Source organism: Buceros rhinoceros, unplaced genomic scaffold (assembly GCF_000710305.1).
Source record: "Buceros rhinoceros silvestris isolate BGI_N320 unplaced genomic scaffold, ASM71030v1 scaffold183, whole genome shotgun sequence".
NCBI lineage: Eukaryota > Metazoa > Chordata > Aves > Bucerotiformes > Bucerotidae > Buceros > Buceros rhinoceros.
The window spans coordinates 31511-48910 of NW_010401646.1; the positions used below are offsets into that span (position 1 = coordinate 31511).

At 36.4% G+C, this 17400-nt stretch overlaps 1 protein-coding gene across 1 annotated transcript in view; it reads left to right on the plus strand.

The window, feature by feature from the left end:
• Positions 1-17400, plus strand: part of ADGB (androglobin) — a gene marked incomplete at its 5' end in the record, with an annotated part of 67587 nt that overhangs the window by 30796 nt on the left and 19391 nt on the right. The window contains 6 exons of the mRNA XM_010132337.1: positions 3757-3891; positions 6081-6174; positions 9556-9690; positions 9877-10030; positions 13971-14158; positions 15706-15890. Coding sequence (XP_010130639.1) covers positions 3757-3891; positions 6081-6174; positions 9556-9690; positions 9877-10030; positions 13971-14158; positions 15706-15890 — 891 coding nt within the window. The remainder of the gene's footprint in view (positions 1-3756; positions 3892-6080; positions 6175-9555; positions 9691-9876; positions 10031-13970; positions 14159-15705; positions 15891-17400) is intronic.

Genomic DNA, 17400 nt, shown 5'->3' on the forward strand with positions numbered 1-17400 from the left:
GGAAGACCTAGAGGGACTGGTGTCACCTGATTTGCATGGCCCACATTAGCACTGCTGCATTGTCAGGTTAGTTGCTCAGATCTTGAGAAGATTTGAATTATAACCCTTTGGAACCTAACTGTCATCAGTGTATTCAATTTTGCACTGAGTGCTGAATTCATTTCAAGATTTACCAGGGGCAAGGATATTATGATGTACTGCAGTTAGCGGTCATGCCTGGTAAGGTTGCTGAGAAGACATCCTGAAAACAAGCTAGGGACATTTATTTTGCTGTCAGATATCACCTCTCCCCATGGTGCAATTAGCACAGGAGCCACGAGAAACAAGTGAAAAACCATGCCATGTGAATGTATGACAAAAAAGATGGAAGTTTCTGAAGCTGAGTGCTTCTCCATGACATGGCTCTTCAGTGGTTTTCTGGGAAGAGAGTAGACGGAGGGACCCTGCAGAATTTTGGTCAGTCATGAGATGCTGAAATTACAGAGGTACATGATGCTTCCTAGGAGAGGATGGTGTAATGCAAGATGAGGGGAGACAGTGACAGCTCAATACTGCTTGCCTGTTCTCTGTTGAAATTTCCTCTGTTCACCTTGTCCTGGTTTTATTGGGGCCAATAGTGAGTTGGCTCAGTTCATGAACTCACTGGAGGACTGTGGCACTGATTTTCAAGGGTCTCAGACACCTGACAGTCATTTAGGCACAATTCAAAGGATACAACCACTTCTCATGTTTAAATTCCAGCTTTGAAGCTGGAAGTAGAGTGCCTTTTGTGTGCAGTTCTGTTAAAACCCTCTGGACTGAAATTTTATCTTATCTAGAAGTCAAGCCGTTAGCTATAAGCTCTCCTCCAGAAACATAGGTTAAGAGCAGGGATCATACAATTGTGCTGTGTGACTGGAGAGATAATTTGAGGCGTTTGTTTCATCTTGCACTTTGGATTTGAACTTGAGTTCCAGTAAGGGATGAGGGAAAGTTTGCCATTATTTGGTTGAATGTGTGAAAGTGCCTTTACAAATAGACCTTTTCCAAAAAAAGTGTTGTTACATTGCCTACAGTAGATGCATCCACACTGTTATAAGACAACTGCAGCTGATTTTATGGTGAAAAAAGTCTTGCTGGGCTGCTTTGAGAACTTTGGTTTTATTATTATTTCACAGTTCCTCTCCATTTGAATAAACTCTAGAGCAGAAGAATAAAACTTGGCTGTAGTTGCTGACCACAGCTGTAAAGATGTCATTTCCCTGACAAGTGAAGCTGAGGTTCCACATCAGGATAAACAGTGTAACCCCAGGCTGTTGCAGCACTATCCTAACACCTTTCTGCAGCTCCAGGACTGACCAAAGCTTGTGTTGGGCTGATGTAGCCAGCTAAGTTGGAAGAAACATAACTCAATAATAAGAAAAATTTAGAATCATGATATCTGAGTCAATTTTAGTCACTTATGGAGCCTAAGAGTGTTCTTGTAGGCAATTCATGGTTCTCTAAATAGTAAGAATGTTGTAGCCAGCAATACGAATACTGAAATACAGTATAAGCCAGTGATGAAACACAGATCATGTTCTGATATCTTTAGACACTAAGGTGCAGCTTCACTAAATGCTACTACTGAAGTCCTGACCTTCTCCCCATCCCAGATCACATACTCCCACCGTGAGCACTTGCACAGATGCTAGGGAATCAGATCAGCTTTGCTGATTTTCAGGAAGCTAATCCAAGGGGAAAAAGATTTTAACTTGTTTATTCACCAAGCTAATCAGACTCACCATGCTACTGTGAAATCTCTTTACATAGTATTCATTATTCTGCACCTATTACAAGGTTCTTATGTGAATTAAGAGGAGAGCCTGTTGGCAATGACATGCAACCTGACACTACTTGCTTGCCTGTCTGACACCGGGTGCAAATGGCAATGTCTTGCACCAGCTGGGCACTTGGGGAAGTTGCCCATTATTTGATTATTGATTAAGAAACAACAAGAAGAAGAGATGCTTAGATCAATGAGGAATAACGTTAGATGTAGTCTCACATATATTATTGATTCAGGTTCAGTGTTAGGGTATCCTTACTTGTCCGGTCAGTCTGTGTAACTGTGTGTTCATATAAAAAGTATACAACTTTTACTTACTTTAGAATATATTATTTTACCTTGTATGGGGAATATAGGCTCTGCAGAAGAGCCCATTCTTCTGAGCTAGAACACCTGCTGAAAATTGAAATCTATTTCCTTTTCTTGAAAACAATGATTAGTGGGGTCAAAAAGCATTTTGTCCCTGGATTATTTAATTGTGAATTAGAGAAGCTGGTAGATGCCACAAATTTATTTTCAAATATGTGTTGCTTTAATGAATAAATGGAAGAAGATAAGAGCCAGACCTTTTTCAGAGATGCACAGGGACAGGACACATCTTGGAATATGTTAAATTCCAGCTGGATATTGGGAAAACATTTTTCACCACGAGGCTAGTCAAAATTCGGAAGAGATGATTACCAAGTGAGGTTGTGGAGTCTCCATCCCTGGAGATATTAAAAAATGGACTGGACATTTACTCAAGACTGTGAGCAACCTGCTCTGTGTTGATCCTGTTTGGATGTGGGATTGGACCAGATGACCTTTGGTGGTTCCCTCCAGCCTGTATTATTCTGTGATTATATGGTTCTGTTGTATAAAATTGGTTGTGCCATTCATATTGTTGAGTTCAAATTTGTCTGTTGAACTGAGCTTGTGTCACCTTTCAGAGTCACTATTAGTATTAAAGAGGCTTTCTGGGCAAGTCTCATTTTTTGGAAATGAGACGATGAGAAATGATAGTTGGGAACACAGCCACATATAACAATATTCAGTGGAAGAGATTAGATTGAAATGTGTGGTCTCCTGGCTGATGACAGCAATATCTTTTCTTAAGCTAGTTTGTTTGTCTGCAATGTTGTCTGCATTTTTCAAGCAGATTTCTTCTCCTTTTTGTTTGTTGTCTCACTCTGTCTCACTGCCCTTGTTCTGTGTCTTTGCAGTTCCAAACTGGCCTCCTGAACTGGCTCCTTGTAGTGCCGCTCCCCGCAAACTCGGGTGCCCATGGCTCCCAGGATGCTAATTCTAGGCAAGGATGCCTTCAAAGAGCTCATTACTAACCTGTCAGAACCTACTAATTTCTGTCCCACTCCACAACTTCATGGTAACAGAAAGTGACAGTCAGATAAATGAACTCTTGCTTTATTATAGATCTTATCCTTATTCCATGGCTGCTTAGTGAAGGTTGAATACAATGTTTAGAACAACATTGGCATTTAAATTTTTACTCAATAAAATTATCAGGTTGAGAGACAGAAGCACTTAAAATCATCTGAAGCTCATTTAAGCTTTATTCAGAGTCAGGCTTTAATGTATCAAAACCTCTTGGTTCGTGTTTGGAAGAATATTTTGAAATTACATTAGGAAACTTGAATTTTAAAAACGCACTGCAATCGCTGTCCATAAAGAGAGGTAAGGACTCAATGATTCAGCATGTGGAGTTAACATACTAGTCGCATTCTGACTTTGTGTAATAGCACAGTATATTTTGTCTTAAGTTTACCATGATAAGAGCAAAATTTTAAGTTACATTTTTGTCATAATAGAAGTTTTATGCAGAAACCATTCTGTTTCTGTAACACAGCTCTCATTCTGTGTTTGTTTTTTTTTTTTTCTTTTTAACTTCCTTGCAAGCAGCTACAGGACTTCCAACTTAATTGATGTTGCTGATTCTCCTCCCCTTCTTTCAGAGATTTGTGAGAAGAATTCCCTTAGTAGTTGGCAGAACCGAACCCCGACTTCTGAAGAAGACAGAGCAGCTCTTAAACTTCAAGCCTTCTGGAGAGGGACCTATGTTAGGAAAGTACTCAACAGCAGAAATCCGGGTGTGTCCTTTAAAAACGCCTTTTAAAAAAATGTTTCGTACTTTAAATATTCAAATATTTTCTGCAAAGGTTGTGTTAATATCTAATTAAATAGCTAATTAATACCTAGGTAAAATGAACTGAAACGCAATAGAAAATTATAGTTGAATCTCTGATCTCTCACAAAACTTACAATAGTGCTCAATCTAACAACTCAATTAGCAGATATGATCCTAAAAATTAGAGAAAAGACATCCCTCATAGATTTTCATAGATTTTAAACCAAAATTTACATTAAAGTAGATTTAGCTTAGAGCTAGGCTGAATGTTCTTTTTTTTCCTGGAAATGTAAGGGAAATCCATAGGAGAACCTAAGCATCATAATGGATACTCAGAAGAACACTGCATCAAAGGCTGATACTGTGCTCAGAAGACACTGTGCTGATACTATCCTTCATTCTTAATGTGTACGAATAGCGGAATCATACATAACAGTTGGAGACTTGTGTTGTGTTTCTTAGTCATCAATTCTGTTGTCTCATCAGGAGTATTGTGTCCAAGTGCAATGTCCACAGTCTAAGAAGAAAGATAGGTAAAAGCTGTGAAATACTGGGTGGAGCTGTAAAGATCATGGTTAAGGAAAGGCCTTGCACTTGTAGGTTCTTAGTTTGTAAGAAAGAGAAGATTAAGAATGACTTCACTATAATCTGTAAGTACCCATATTGAGAAAAGGAATTTGATAGCAACAAAGTCTTTAGTGTGAAATTCAAAGATTGTGAGTTGAATCCAGACACAATCAAACTAGAAAAAGTGGCATTTATTTTTAAAAGGATATTTATTGAAATAAACTGAAATCTGTGCTGTACTGCTGGAAACTTTAAAATCAAACAGATACTTACCAAACTCAAAAAGGATTAGTCATTTATATGTGATGAAATAGCAATATGTTAACAGGACTCTTACACAGAAAGTTAGATCACAATGATTCCTTTTAGCCTCACCCTATATGAATGCCTGAGGATTGTAACAAAGAAACCTGCTCCATTGTGAGATATACATTCCCTGGAAGCTCCTTCTTGAATTACCATCATTGCTGGAGGTCATTTGCCTATACATTGAGGCTGCCCCAAATGATCTCTTCAACCTCTTTTTCTGTACCTTCATCTCCTCATCAGTAAATCTGGTGCTGCCTCTCTCCCAAACTATCACCTGTAGCCCTGTCTTGCTTAGCATTACTACTAAACAGCCCAGTGCACTTCCATTTTTGTTTAGGAAGTGTCAAGTAAATTAGAAATTTCTGTACACTTTCACTAGTTTTATTAATTCCTAAAAATTCCAGAGCCCAGAAACTGTTCTTCTAATTTTAAATTTTTGGCATTTGAGCACTTTGTGAGTACCCCAACTCTTTTATTCCATTGTCTATAATGTCTTTCTTAACTACTTCTGATGTATCCATACTTTGTTACCTTTACTTCTATTATTTTTACAGTGCTTTACTGTGGAGGTTTTTTCAGTCATACTATTCTCATACTATTCTCCTTCATTTCCTCCATTATCTATAATTTTTTCTCTCTTATCATTACACTAAAGTATTATTCTCTCCCCCCCCTTTTTTTTTTAGTTTTCCCCCTCCATTTCTGTCACTAATTGCTTATGCAACAAAGAATGATTTCACCTAACCTCAGTACTGAAAAATTATACGACAGGTCTATACTAGTTGCCATCTGTATTCTGTAGATAGGAGTAAGCACCTTGAGATGACAACACATACTGTCATTTGAGAGGTGTCACACATGGGTGGGATGAATTACCTGCTGGAGCTGTCTGATTCTTTTCTTTTCAGCTACAGATTGACTAGACACATACCTACCCCTTTGTGGTTTCTGCACATAAAAACTGCTGGGAGCTAAACAGCGTATTCTCTGAGGACAGAGATTACCTTGTATCATTACAACATACTACAGTGAAAAAACTGTAAATCAGAGAAAATATTGATCACGAATTTTTGCAGTTGTGTAGGAGTGCTGAAAAGTACAAAGGTGATGATGAAGGGAATTTCCTCTGCCAAAGGAGAAATTAGTTTTCAGCTCATTTGAGACTTACATAAAATTCCAAATAAAACCTAGTGATTCATAAGATAGTTTACTTGTGTGAGTGGCATTTTTCACAAGTTAGATGTTATATTTTCTAACTTCTTTTATTATTTCCAGGTACTAAAGAAAATACTAGCGTCAAAGAAACCTTGCAAAAATTGTGGACGCTTGTTGAGTTAAATTTTGAACAGTGTGCTGTAATGCTGTTAAGGTAATAATGTAATAAATTGAAGTCTTTTATTGCAGGCAGTACCATAGAATTGACATAAATTGCTGGTTCATAAAATAAATATGGTGAGAGCATTATTAGTTTAAAACTCTGTTGGAAGGCATGAGATTTTTTAGGGAAGATATGCTATGCTTTATTCTTTGTACCCTACATGAGTGGAACTATAGGAAATCTAATTTTTAGGTGTGCGTGGTACAGGTTTTTTCCTACAGTTTGAGGTAGAATATTACCTTTCTCCTGTATTTAATTTTTTAATATCCTGTAGGCTGTTTCATAAGTAGAGATCTGATACTGATTCCATAGTTAAACAGCAATCAGTTGATTTAAAGAAGGGGTTTGATTCATGCCATCTGTTAAGGAACCCTGGTTGACATTAGGAAGGAGATAGCTATGCTACTTAACTGCACCACAGTTTGTATCATCAGAGGATTTGTTTGTTGCACTTGCTTGAAGGAAAGTAAATGTATTTCTAGGTAGATGCTTTCCCTGCTATTTAATAACAGCTTTTGCAAAGGTCTCTTTCAACAAAGGTCTCTACTATCAACACTATTTGCTAAGTCATTTGCAAGCATGACACTCTTTGAGAAACGTGTATTTTCATTAAGCCCTTAAAAAATTTCTCTACAAGGGTGAGGAGTGAGAACTGGCAATAATCACTGGCTGTGGGTATAAATTCCCGCTCCTTATAACCAGTAGTTTGACGGATACTCTTATGGGGTATAATTTTATTACATTTTTTTAGTTTTTCTAGTCCTCTAAAACCTTTGAATGTTGACGAGATCAGGACTTTGATCAGCAGCCACAGCTTTGTTCCGAATATTAGACCTGAGTTTAAGATTTGCAGCATCTCTAAATCAGCAAAGACCAGATGCAGGTTTTAGTCTACCTTCAGTCTTTTAAAATTTATGAGACTGATTCTTAGGCATTGTCTCAGGGGACACATTAAAGTGTAAAGATCATGCTAATGATTTTGTTTAATTATTTTTTTTAGCAGCTGACAGACTTGCATTTAATATAGCAAGCTAGCACCTTTGCCAGTATAGTAACACACAGATATTTTGGAAGTTCAGTATTAGGGTAAAAGTTTTCCCATTCTCTAACCCCAGACTTACTGGAGCCTGAAGCTGTACCATTTTAAAACACAAATACCAGTTTAAAATGCCCTAAAACCTCTCAGTTTGTGCTGGTTTTGCCACCTGTTTCTCATTATACATCCATGTAAGCTCATCTATGTTTGTCCCTGCTATAATTTTCAATGAATCAAAAATTTGAAGTTTCTGAGGGGCTTTTTCTGTCTCTGTGTGTGCAGTTTATCAGTGGTAGAAAGAACACTTGCAAAGCTTCATGGACTAAAATTTCAAACTTAGGGTTTAAATTACTTCCAACAATATTTGCATCTACTCCGTGACTCACCTTAATTAAATGTCTAAGTCAGCTATTATCATTGTTAGAAACATGAATGTGGAAATGGTATAGGAATAACAGAACATCAGAGTAGCATTATCTGAATTTTGTGGATAAAACTTTTGCAGCTGAATAACTTGAACACATTGATACTTGACACAGAAAATAAGACAGCTATCACTGAAAGTGGATGTGGTGAGGTTTCTTTAAATTATTCTCTTTATGTAAACCATATGAACCAAAATTTGAATTAGAGCAATTAAAAGGTAGCAAAAAAGATATATTTTTTACCTACTGCAGAAAGCAGGTAGGTAAAGACTACCACAAGACAGAGGGAGTGGCATGGGGAAGGATATCCTTTTCTTCCCCTCTATATAGGCATACTTTCACTTACAATCTTCAGAGAAAATCATTGAAGGAGACAAAAGATAGAGTCAGGCTATTTATCTTTCTTCTGCCCTTCACCAAACAACCTTTTCACACAACAGTGAATTTTCTATGCTGGTTTTCACATTGCTTTGTCTAGAGGAACATTAATTTTTGATACAGCATATGATAAATAGAAATTCATGGTGTCAGTTAGGTGCCAGGAGGTTAGCTGTAATTCACAGAACTTCATAACACCTGTGAGCTTATTTGCTTTACAAATAACTTCTGAATTTACAGACTTGGATTCCTTCCTGTGTGAAAGGAACCTCTTTCATCCCATTTGAAGTTTATTTGGTTTTGCTTTTATTCCTTTCTTGTTCAATGTCAAGGGTTAGGGCTGGGCCAGTCACTAGACAAATGACAGATGCTCTCTATGAACTCCTCTCCCTTCCCAAAGAGGAATAGAAAGGGAATAAGGGAGAGACACTTACGGATTGGAAAAGAAAACTAAAACTGCTTTAAGGAAAAAAATAACTATAAAATGAAATATATATTACAATTACATACAAAAACAGTAGCGAACCCAACCCCCCCGATGGCAAGCACATCACCATCAATCACCACTGATGCTTTGGGCAGGCACTGGGGAAGTCCCAGACTGGACTCTGCAGCAGATGAACTGGATTCAGGATCTGGATTCTGGAACTGGGTTCAGGAATGCACAGATTGGGATCAAAGACAGAACGGAGAGAGTCCTCCTCAGACACCAGCCATTGAAAAAGAGAACTTGACCCTTGTGATACCTCAGCTTTTTTTTACATCCAGGTGGGATGGAATAACTTGCTGGTCAGTTCAGGATCACTTGTCCTGTCCGCTCCTGCCATGGCCTCTCGCTTACTGCACCCCCACTGTGGTGCACAGGATTTAGCAGTGACCTTGGTCTCCACAGAAGCGAGTATAAGCAAGAGCCTTTCTGCATCCCAGTCTCTGGCAGGAACTGTAAACATCAAGTGTTATCGTTCTAGAGGCAGAAATATGCCTGCAGAAATATGATGTTGACTTCAGAAAGTGAAGTCATTTAGAAGAGACTGAACCGAAAAGTGAAATCACTGAACAGAATTAGTTCTGTTCTAACCCAAACCAAGACATTCAAAAAAGTTTTTATAGGAAATAAAGCATTTTTAAAAATCTTCTAATGATACCATAGCTTTAAGATAACAGCTTAATATAAAGAAATTGAAGTTATGCTAACTGGTATTTATTAAAAACAATTTTAAAAAGGTAAAGATTTGTAGAAGTCAAAACATTTGGGGCTATTAGAAGCAGCTATACTCATGGATAGACTGGCTGATAGAAATATTTCTATATAAGTATTAACCATTACAGGCCATTAGCTCTAAAAGAGCTGATCTCTACCTGATTTATTACTTTCTGAGTATTAACAGCTACTAGAGAAACATTAGTACTACATTTTAAATCATTGTTCTACATTCATGCACACCAGCAGTGTTCTTCATGATTAGGGTAAGTTAGAGATACATGAGTCCTCCTGATTAGATTTAAAAATTTATTGTGTTTTCTCCTTTCCAGAGAAATGTTTAAAAGAAACTGTAAGTCAATTGAAAAGTTTCCTTGTTATGAAGATGAACGGTGTAAGATCTCTTTTGCTGACTATGCTGTAACGTATGCCAATCAGCCACCAAATGTGTGGTTTGTGGTTTTTAGGTGAGTTCCATTCAGCCCTGTGTAACTCTTATAGGGATGTGGTATTGATATGCTGTTTTTTCACTAACACGATTTAAGAACATAATTTTACATAAGTCTACTTCACTTAAATTTGAATGTAGACTTTCAATGTTACACACGTCATTTTATTTGTGAAAATAATACAATTTTAATTTATTTTTTTAGAGAAATATTTCTTGTTCCAGAAGACATGTTTATAGTGCCAAAGGTATATACCACTATCCCTTCCTGTAGACTTCATGTTGTTGATAATGAGACACTGCAGGAAATGCCGCATGTCTTTTTCAAAGTGGCACCTCGTGTTTATCCCAAAAATAAGGTAAATGCAAAGAGTTGTTGTCAAAAGTATTATTTTAAAGATAATTGCCCAAATTATGTTGACATTTTTAGCTATGTCATAATGTTCTAATTAGAAGTGCGCTCTCTGTTTGAACAGACTATCACTGATCTGCTTCTGTGCTAAACCTTTCACAATGAAGGAATAGTCTTAATTTTCTTTAGTATTTTCTACTATCACTAAATGAAAGAATATCATCCAGCTTCCCTTGCTGTGCTACTCAGTGGCAATATGGTTGCTGCTGACGCTGTTCATGTGACAGAACAACCTTCAAGAGTCAGGGGCCAAACTAAGAATGAGGTTTGAATAGCCTCTTAAGTCATGCTTACACTATTACCATGGATCTTTAGGTGCTGATGAGCATTGCAGCAGCCTTAGATATGCTCCCCCTCAAAGCCTGTATGCTACCTCAGAAGCATTAGAGTAAATTGCTTCTAAAAAATAACTGTATTGTTAAATAATTATGACAGCTTCCTCTTCTCCTGCCGTGTTACCTTTGGACTAAAGAGGGCATTTCGCTCAGCCTTTCTCTGAAAGTTACGTGTTCTTTACTATTGATTACTTCCTCCTCTGGACTCTCCGATTGCTGTAGGTTTTTTCTTGTTTATCATGCACAGCACTGACCACAATAATCTTTTCGCCAAGGATTAACTTGTGACCATGAATAAGGAACAATTAGTTTACATGTCCTTAGTTTACTTCTGCTTATATATCCAATTGTGATGCTTTTTTGTGATTTTGCAACACCACTGTTGACTAATGTACTTCTGTAACCCTAGGTGGTTTTCTGAAGAAATGAATCCTGTAATTTATTGTTCTTGACTAAATATAGTGTTTTGCACTACTGATTTGAATGCTATTTTTTCAGACCATTTCCTTAGTTTAAAATAATCTTGAATTCCTATTTTCTCTTCCTCTAAAGATACAATCCTTCTTAGTTTGTGGTATCAGCTAATTAAAGATATAAGTTCTCCATTCCACCATCCAAATTACTATTTAAAATATTCAATGGAATCAGGTTCAGGTTATATCTTTGAAATCTCTCTGATTGCATCTTGCTCTTCCAAAAGGAGCCATGAATATATGCTTTCTTCCTTATGACAGCATTTCCTTAGGTTTAGAAGAATGATCAAAGAGAGAGTGTCAGGTGCTTTTTCCCCCACATTGTGCTTTCCCACGGTAGGAAGCTTGATTGGTTCAATAGCACTTGGTTTTTGCAGACTCTTTGCTATGTTGAAGGGGTTGCAAGGAGTTCATTTTACTAGTTATTTCATGATGTTTTCAGCCTTTGGAGTTATGCTGACTAATAATTTTCTAGACACCTTTGTCTATCAAAAAAAACCCCCAAAAACCCAACTTTGCAGTTCTATATTCTCCCAGTACCTCACTTGTCCACCATCAGTTATCAAACATAATTTAAAAGTTTTGTGATGGTTTTAATCCATTATTTAATTATCCTTCAGACGGTTCAGAAGTGCATTAAACTTTACCAATCCAAACCGTTAAATAATCAATAGAATAATTTACTATTTCTTTTCCTATTCTGCCCTCCTCTTACCTCTTTAATATTACCCCTGATATTAACTATCCTAGCTACATGTTCATGGCTGACCTCCTGGTGAAAACAGATTCATTCACATTTTAAGCCTTCTGAGTCTCATCTGTCAATAACAGGGAATTCATGTCAGTTACAGTCTAACACTGTAGAGGCAATTTTCTTGTCTTTCTTTTGTAACTTCAATTTCCTCAGATTCTTTTGTTGCACTAGAATGAGCTTGCCTTATGTAGTGTTTACAGTGAATATTAGCTGCTGAATGTGTTAGACAAGAACTGCTACTGCTGGAGGATTATGCTTAGAAAAAAAGGGTTGCAGACAAGCTCTTCAAGATGGGGCGTGGATTCCACCAGACAGGAAAATTCAGTTTGGAATCTGACAGTGGCAAGTGACAGCATGCAGGAAGAAATCTCAGTGGTGAACACTACTTACTGCTTTTCAGGAAAGTAATGGGTTGTGGAAAGAACAATCACAACGTCATATTTATTTAAGATCTTATCTCAGCATTTGTCCTGCTTAGCAGGATACAACTGTCTAGTGCTGCCTTGTAAAGTAGGTTTTCCACTTCTCTGATTTTACTAGTTCTTTCTTAGACCTCTTCCCATTTAACGTAACTTTCTTGAATAAAGATGTCCAAAATTGTACATGATATCCCAAATAAGATTTTACTATCACTTAGTGCAGTGCAGTGATTTTAGTATTAGGAGTGGTTGTTTTGCAATGCACTACCCTACCTGGTAAATTCCATAATAATTTTTTTTCATGGGTACAGCACAATAGCCTCAGTGATTCTGTCATCAGCTAACGAAAATGGCCCTTTTTATTTTATTCCTGTCCTTCCTTATTGAAGTCCCCACTTAAAGCAGACATTTTTGTTATTATTCTCTAAACTCATGACTTACATTTTATAACATTAGATGTGTTTCATATCAGTAAAGAGTGATTGTGGTTAAGAGTATTAAAGCAGAATTGTGCAGCTATGCTGTATTTTTCTACTTAGTCCTATTACATTTCTTAATCACTGCTACTGAGTTTCTTATACTGTACAATTTAGCTTGTTTGCTTCCTATTTGTAAATGGGTCATTAATGTTTCAGTGGACCTGCAAAAGCTATTGAAACCTCTATTGATGTTTAAACAAGACTTTATGCAATTATTATAAAACACAGAATATGGCAGTATTATTTTAATCTTACTTTTCTTTTTAGCAGTATTTTGTAAAAAGTAGTCAACAATGTAATACATCAAGCAAGATACTATGCAGTATGCCTGAATTCCTAAACGTTAATATTATTACAGAAAAAGTCTTTTCTTAAAAAATAAATCTACCGATTAGTTGTTCTGCTTCAAAACTATGAATCAGCAATTTACACAGAGGTAAAAAGAAATCCTATCAACAGATATCCTGCTGCAGAGACACTCCTGTAAGATATTAAAGTTCATTTCAGAATGATTGACAATAAGGATGAAATCTGCACACTAGCAATAATGTCTGTCTTTCTACTGTAATTACAATCTGGGTAGAAATCTGGGTAGCTACTTGCTTTGCATTGTTGGGAATTTTTTTGCATTAAATTTTCTGTGGTAATTTTTTCTACTGCTGGATACAGTTGGTTTTAGGTTTTTTTTGTTTTGAATTCTACTCTCTATTATTCACACGTCTTTTGAACAAGTTGTAGAAAAGGATAAAGATAAGCATTCCTCAAGCTTCAGCTGACCAGCAAAAATAGGAGCTTAAGAAATGAAAAATAGACATTTAGTCTAGAAAATTAAAGTCTGTTTGAACGAGGACACTGATCAGTTATTTGTTATTTACCCTTTCTGATTCTAGAAATAGTGAATTGGAACAAGATATCTTAAGTAGGTAATGAAACCTCTCACAGACCTTTAAGAGGCACAAATCTGATGGGATTGTCTAGATCTATTTGCTTATTTTTCAGCAGTGACTGAGGATTACTCAGTGTTCTTACCAGCCACAAAATTCAGCTATTGTGCTTTCTAATTGCACAGAAAGTGCCCACTCAAATTATTTTTTTTAATCTGAAGTCTGAATTTTCTTCATATTTGTAGTGAACATTAAGATTGTATAACTTTATAAATAGGGGTGCAACAGAAGTGTTTTTCTCATGCACATCATGCTGTCAGAAAGCGCTTTAATGTCTGGCTAAACCCCCTCTGTTTCCACGTGTACTTGTTAGGAACAGGTGGGACTTTAACTATATGCTTAACTTGGTATTTAAATAAATGAGTTCTCCTGAATGGTTGCTATTACCTTGTAGTTATTAAAAGGTGCAAAGTGCATGAGGTCATAAAACGCATTTTGAATAGCATTATTTCCAAGTAAAAATTACTTGGTTTCTCCTTTCAGAGGGGATACACATTTATGGCTGAAGCGCGTACTGGTGCTGTACCTTTGGCAGCTGGAAGGTGGAGGCTCCGGCTCATCGGCTCTCATAGTCCTCTCCCATTTCTCTCCCGTGAGGCTGTAAATAATGACTATTCTACTAAAGAAATTAAAGAGTATTACATACCCAATGACAAGCATGTAATGTTCAGGTAAATATTGAGAGAACAATTATTAAATTCTGTTTTTTATACGGACTATCACTGACAGAAAAATATGTTCTTCCCACTTTCTTAGAAGGGGAGGATATTAAGGCAAATACCTGAATTTTATGGGCCGTCGATGTGCAATACCAAATTTAACATTTCATTTGTGAAAGTGTTATTTTCTCAGATGCTGCCACTGCTTAATGAAGAATAGGTATGAAGTACGCAGACTGGATCTTTAAAATCATAATAACAGTATTTATTTCATAGTACTTTTGGGGATTAAATATGTATTAAAATCAAGATTTTGCAGGTGGGGAGGTTCAATATGTTTTCAGCTGCTCGGGTAAAGCTTTAAATAATACAAAAATAAAATGCTTTCTTTTCTGATGTATTAGACCAATTTCCATCTTGCATTTTTGGCAGAAAAATTTATGTACATTTTATTTTAGCATGCTGATACTTTTAGGAGAACATATTTAATAGAAATGCAATGATTTAATTTTATTAATCCTTTTAAAATTTATTAAAGTTTATTCAGCTTATTCTGGCTGAGTTTGAGTTCAGAACTGACCCTGACTAAATCACTCTACTTGAGTTTTTACACAAAGGACTACACACTTCACTTATCAGGCTCCATGCCTAGAGATGATTACCTGCATTTGTTTTGAGGGTTAAGTCTAGAACATTTTACTTGATTCTTGACAATTTGTATCAATATTTCAAATCAATTATATTGATTATACTTGATCTGTAGAGATCTGTTCAATGGAAGGAATCAGTTTCAATATGCATGATGAAAGCATGTAATGGAAATATAACAAATGCAGTCAAGTTCTGTAAATGAGTTTTTGTTCTTTTTCTCTCCTCTGATGTTGCCAATTTTTAAAAGAATTAATTTAACTTTATTTGGCTCTAAATATGCTGGAGTCAGGGTAATGCAGTTTTTGTGTGATAGTGTTGTTTGTTTGCTTGGTGAGATGAATCCAACAATTGCAATTTATGGACAAATAGCAAATCATATATAAAGTTATGAGTCTCAACAAAGCTATTAGTTAAATTTCTTCCTACAAGTCTAATTCTACAGTCTTTCAATTCCACAGTCTTGTAAGCTGACCAGAGTAGCAGCTGCTATCAAATGTCCAATGGGATAGCTCTACCTGTTTGAAAGCAACTCTGTTTTCTTTTTTTTTTTTCCCCTCATTTGCTTTTTAATTTTAATGGTTTCCTAATTTGGCTAACCATGTTTTTCAACAAATACTAGTACAGCAGGGGGGAAAATGTATATATGAACATTTGATAGGCAGTAAAAAAATGAAATGGCAAGACCACCCCCTTTTTTTGCAGCAGCACTTACTTTGATCATAGATTCACTGTTCTAAACTTAACTGCAGGAAACAGCCCACCAGATTGCAGGAAAACGGTTGACTAAAACCTCAATTTTAAGTATTCTCTTCCAGGTCAGCACAGTGTTTAGGTAATTCCCTAAAAAAGAATGATCTGGTATATTATATTGCTGGTTATATTGCTGTAATTTTTTTCTTCCTCTTTAGGTATTCTGTGAAAGTCACAGCATCACATATTGCTACAGTGCAGGTACAAACCTCTAAATCAGATGTATTCATTAAACTGCAAGTCCTAGATAATGAGGAAGAAATTGTGAGTGTCACTGGAAGGGGCCATGTGGTCATCCCTGCTTTTAATTTCTTAAGTAATGCACTACCTTTAAGTTCCCACTGTAAGTATTGTATTCTGAATTTGCTAATTTTTTTTTCACTGAGAGATACACATTCTTAAAGCAACTTTAGGTAGTCACAGAAAATATTTTTTTCCCCTACTTTTTCCATGAATCCCTAATTGCCTTGTGATTGAGTGATATCAGCTGCTTTTTTGAGCAATGATCGGGAGCCCTTGGTCCTCAGCAATGAAGAAAGGTACCAAAAAGATTGACTGAAATAAGGTGTTCACCCTTATTTTCTTCCTCTGACTTTTGGTTTTGTTTTATTACTGAGTAAAGAGTTTTGTTGGATTCTCAGTTCTGAAAATTTTTATGTGAATACTTGCCTTGAGAATTGAAATATGTTTTATTTTCAGGATCTTGCTTTTATTTGTTTCATCTTAAAAGTTCAAAAAATTTTGACTGTTAGGAAACAGATGCCCAGACCATCAGACATGGTAGATGATTCACCAATTACACTGAGCCTTGTGGTTTAAACTCACTATCCTGAGCATCACTCCTTTTAGCAGAAACACACATTTTATTGGCTTATCATCCATCATATGAGCCCCTGCGAGTACAAGGCAAAAGACTCTTGAATAAATGATATAGTATTTATCCTTAAGATAAATAATTTATCCTTAAGATAAAATCCATTTTTGACTCTGCCTCTGGGTATTCATGGAAGTAGAAGACACTGAAGGAAGAGCTACTTGCCTCAGGCTTGCAAAGTTGGTACAAAAAGGCATAAATGCCCATTATACTAATACACTATTGTCAGTTCTTTATGATAGCAACTGAAATACTGAGAAACAGTTATACATTATGGGAACACTTGAATTTAATCAAAATGTCCTGTGAGAAGAATCCATTTGGAAGTTACAGAAAAGAATCTTGCATTTTTGGCTGAACAGTTGAATCTGAGAATTTTACTTGCTCAGACTTTTTGTTTTGCTTTGGTTTGATTTTTTTATTTTCTTGTCATTACATTGCAATCTTGTCAGCTCAGCTCTTCCTAAAGGTGAGAACCAGTGTGTGTTCAAAGTTCACCTGTCCTAAGGATGCTGAAACTCATGTATTTTCTAAAAGTCCTTTGAAACTAATAATTGTGTCTAACAAAAACCCATCTGGTATCAGTTAAAACTGACTCTCTGTAGTCCAGCAAACCAACTTTCTGAATCTACTGTATGCCCAAGCCTGGCAGCATATAAATACTGGGAGAAGGGGCAAGGAGGTAAATAAAATGAAGCCAGACTTTCTTCAATGGCACCCAAGGGCGATGGGGCATGGCATAAAGTGTTTAAGGCATTAGAAAAGTTGATTTGATGGGGAGGTTATTTGGTTTGGGTGTTTTTTGGTTTAATTTCTAATATTGGGGTGTCCACCACTGGAACAGGTTGCCCAGAGCAGTTTTGGAATCTTCATCCCTGGAGATAATCAGAACTCAACTGGAGATGGCTGTGAGCAACCTGCCCTAGCTGACCCTGCTTTTAGCAATGAGATTGAACTAAATGATCTCCAGAGGTGTCTT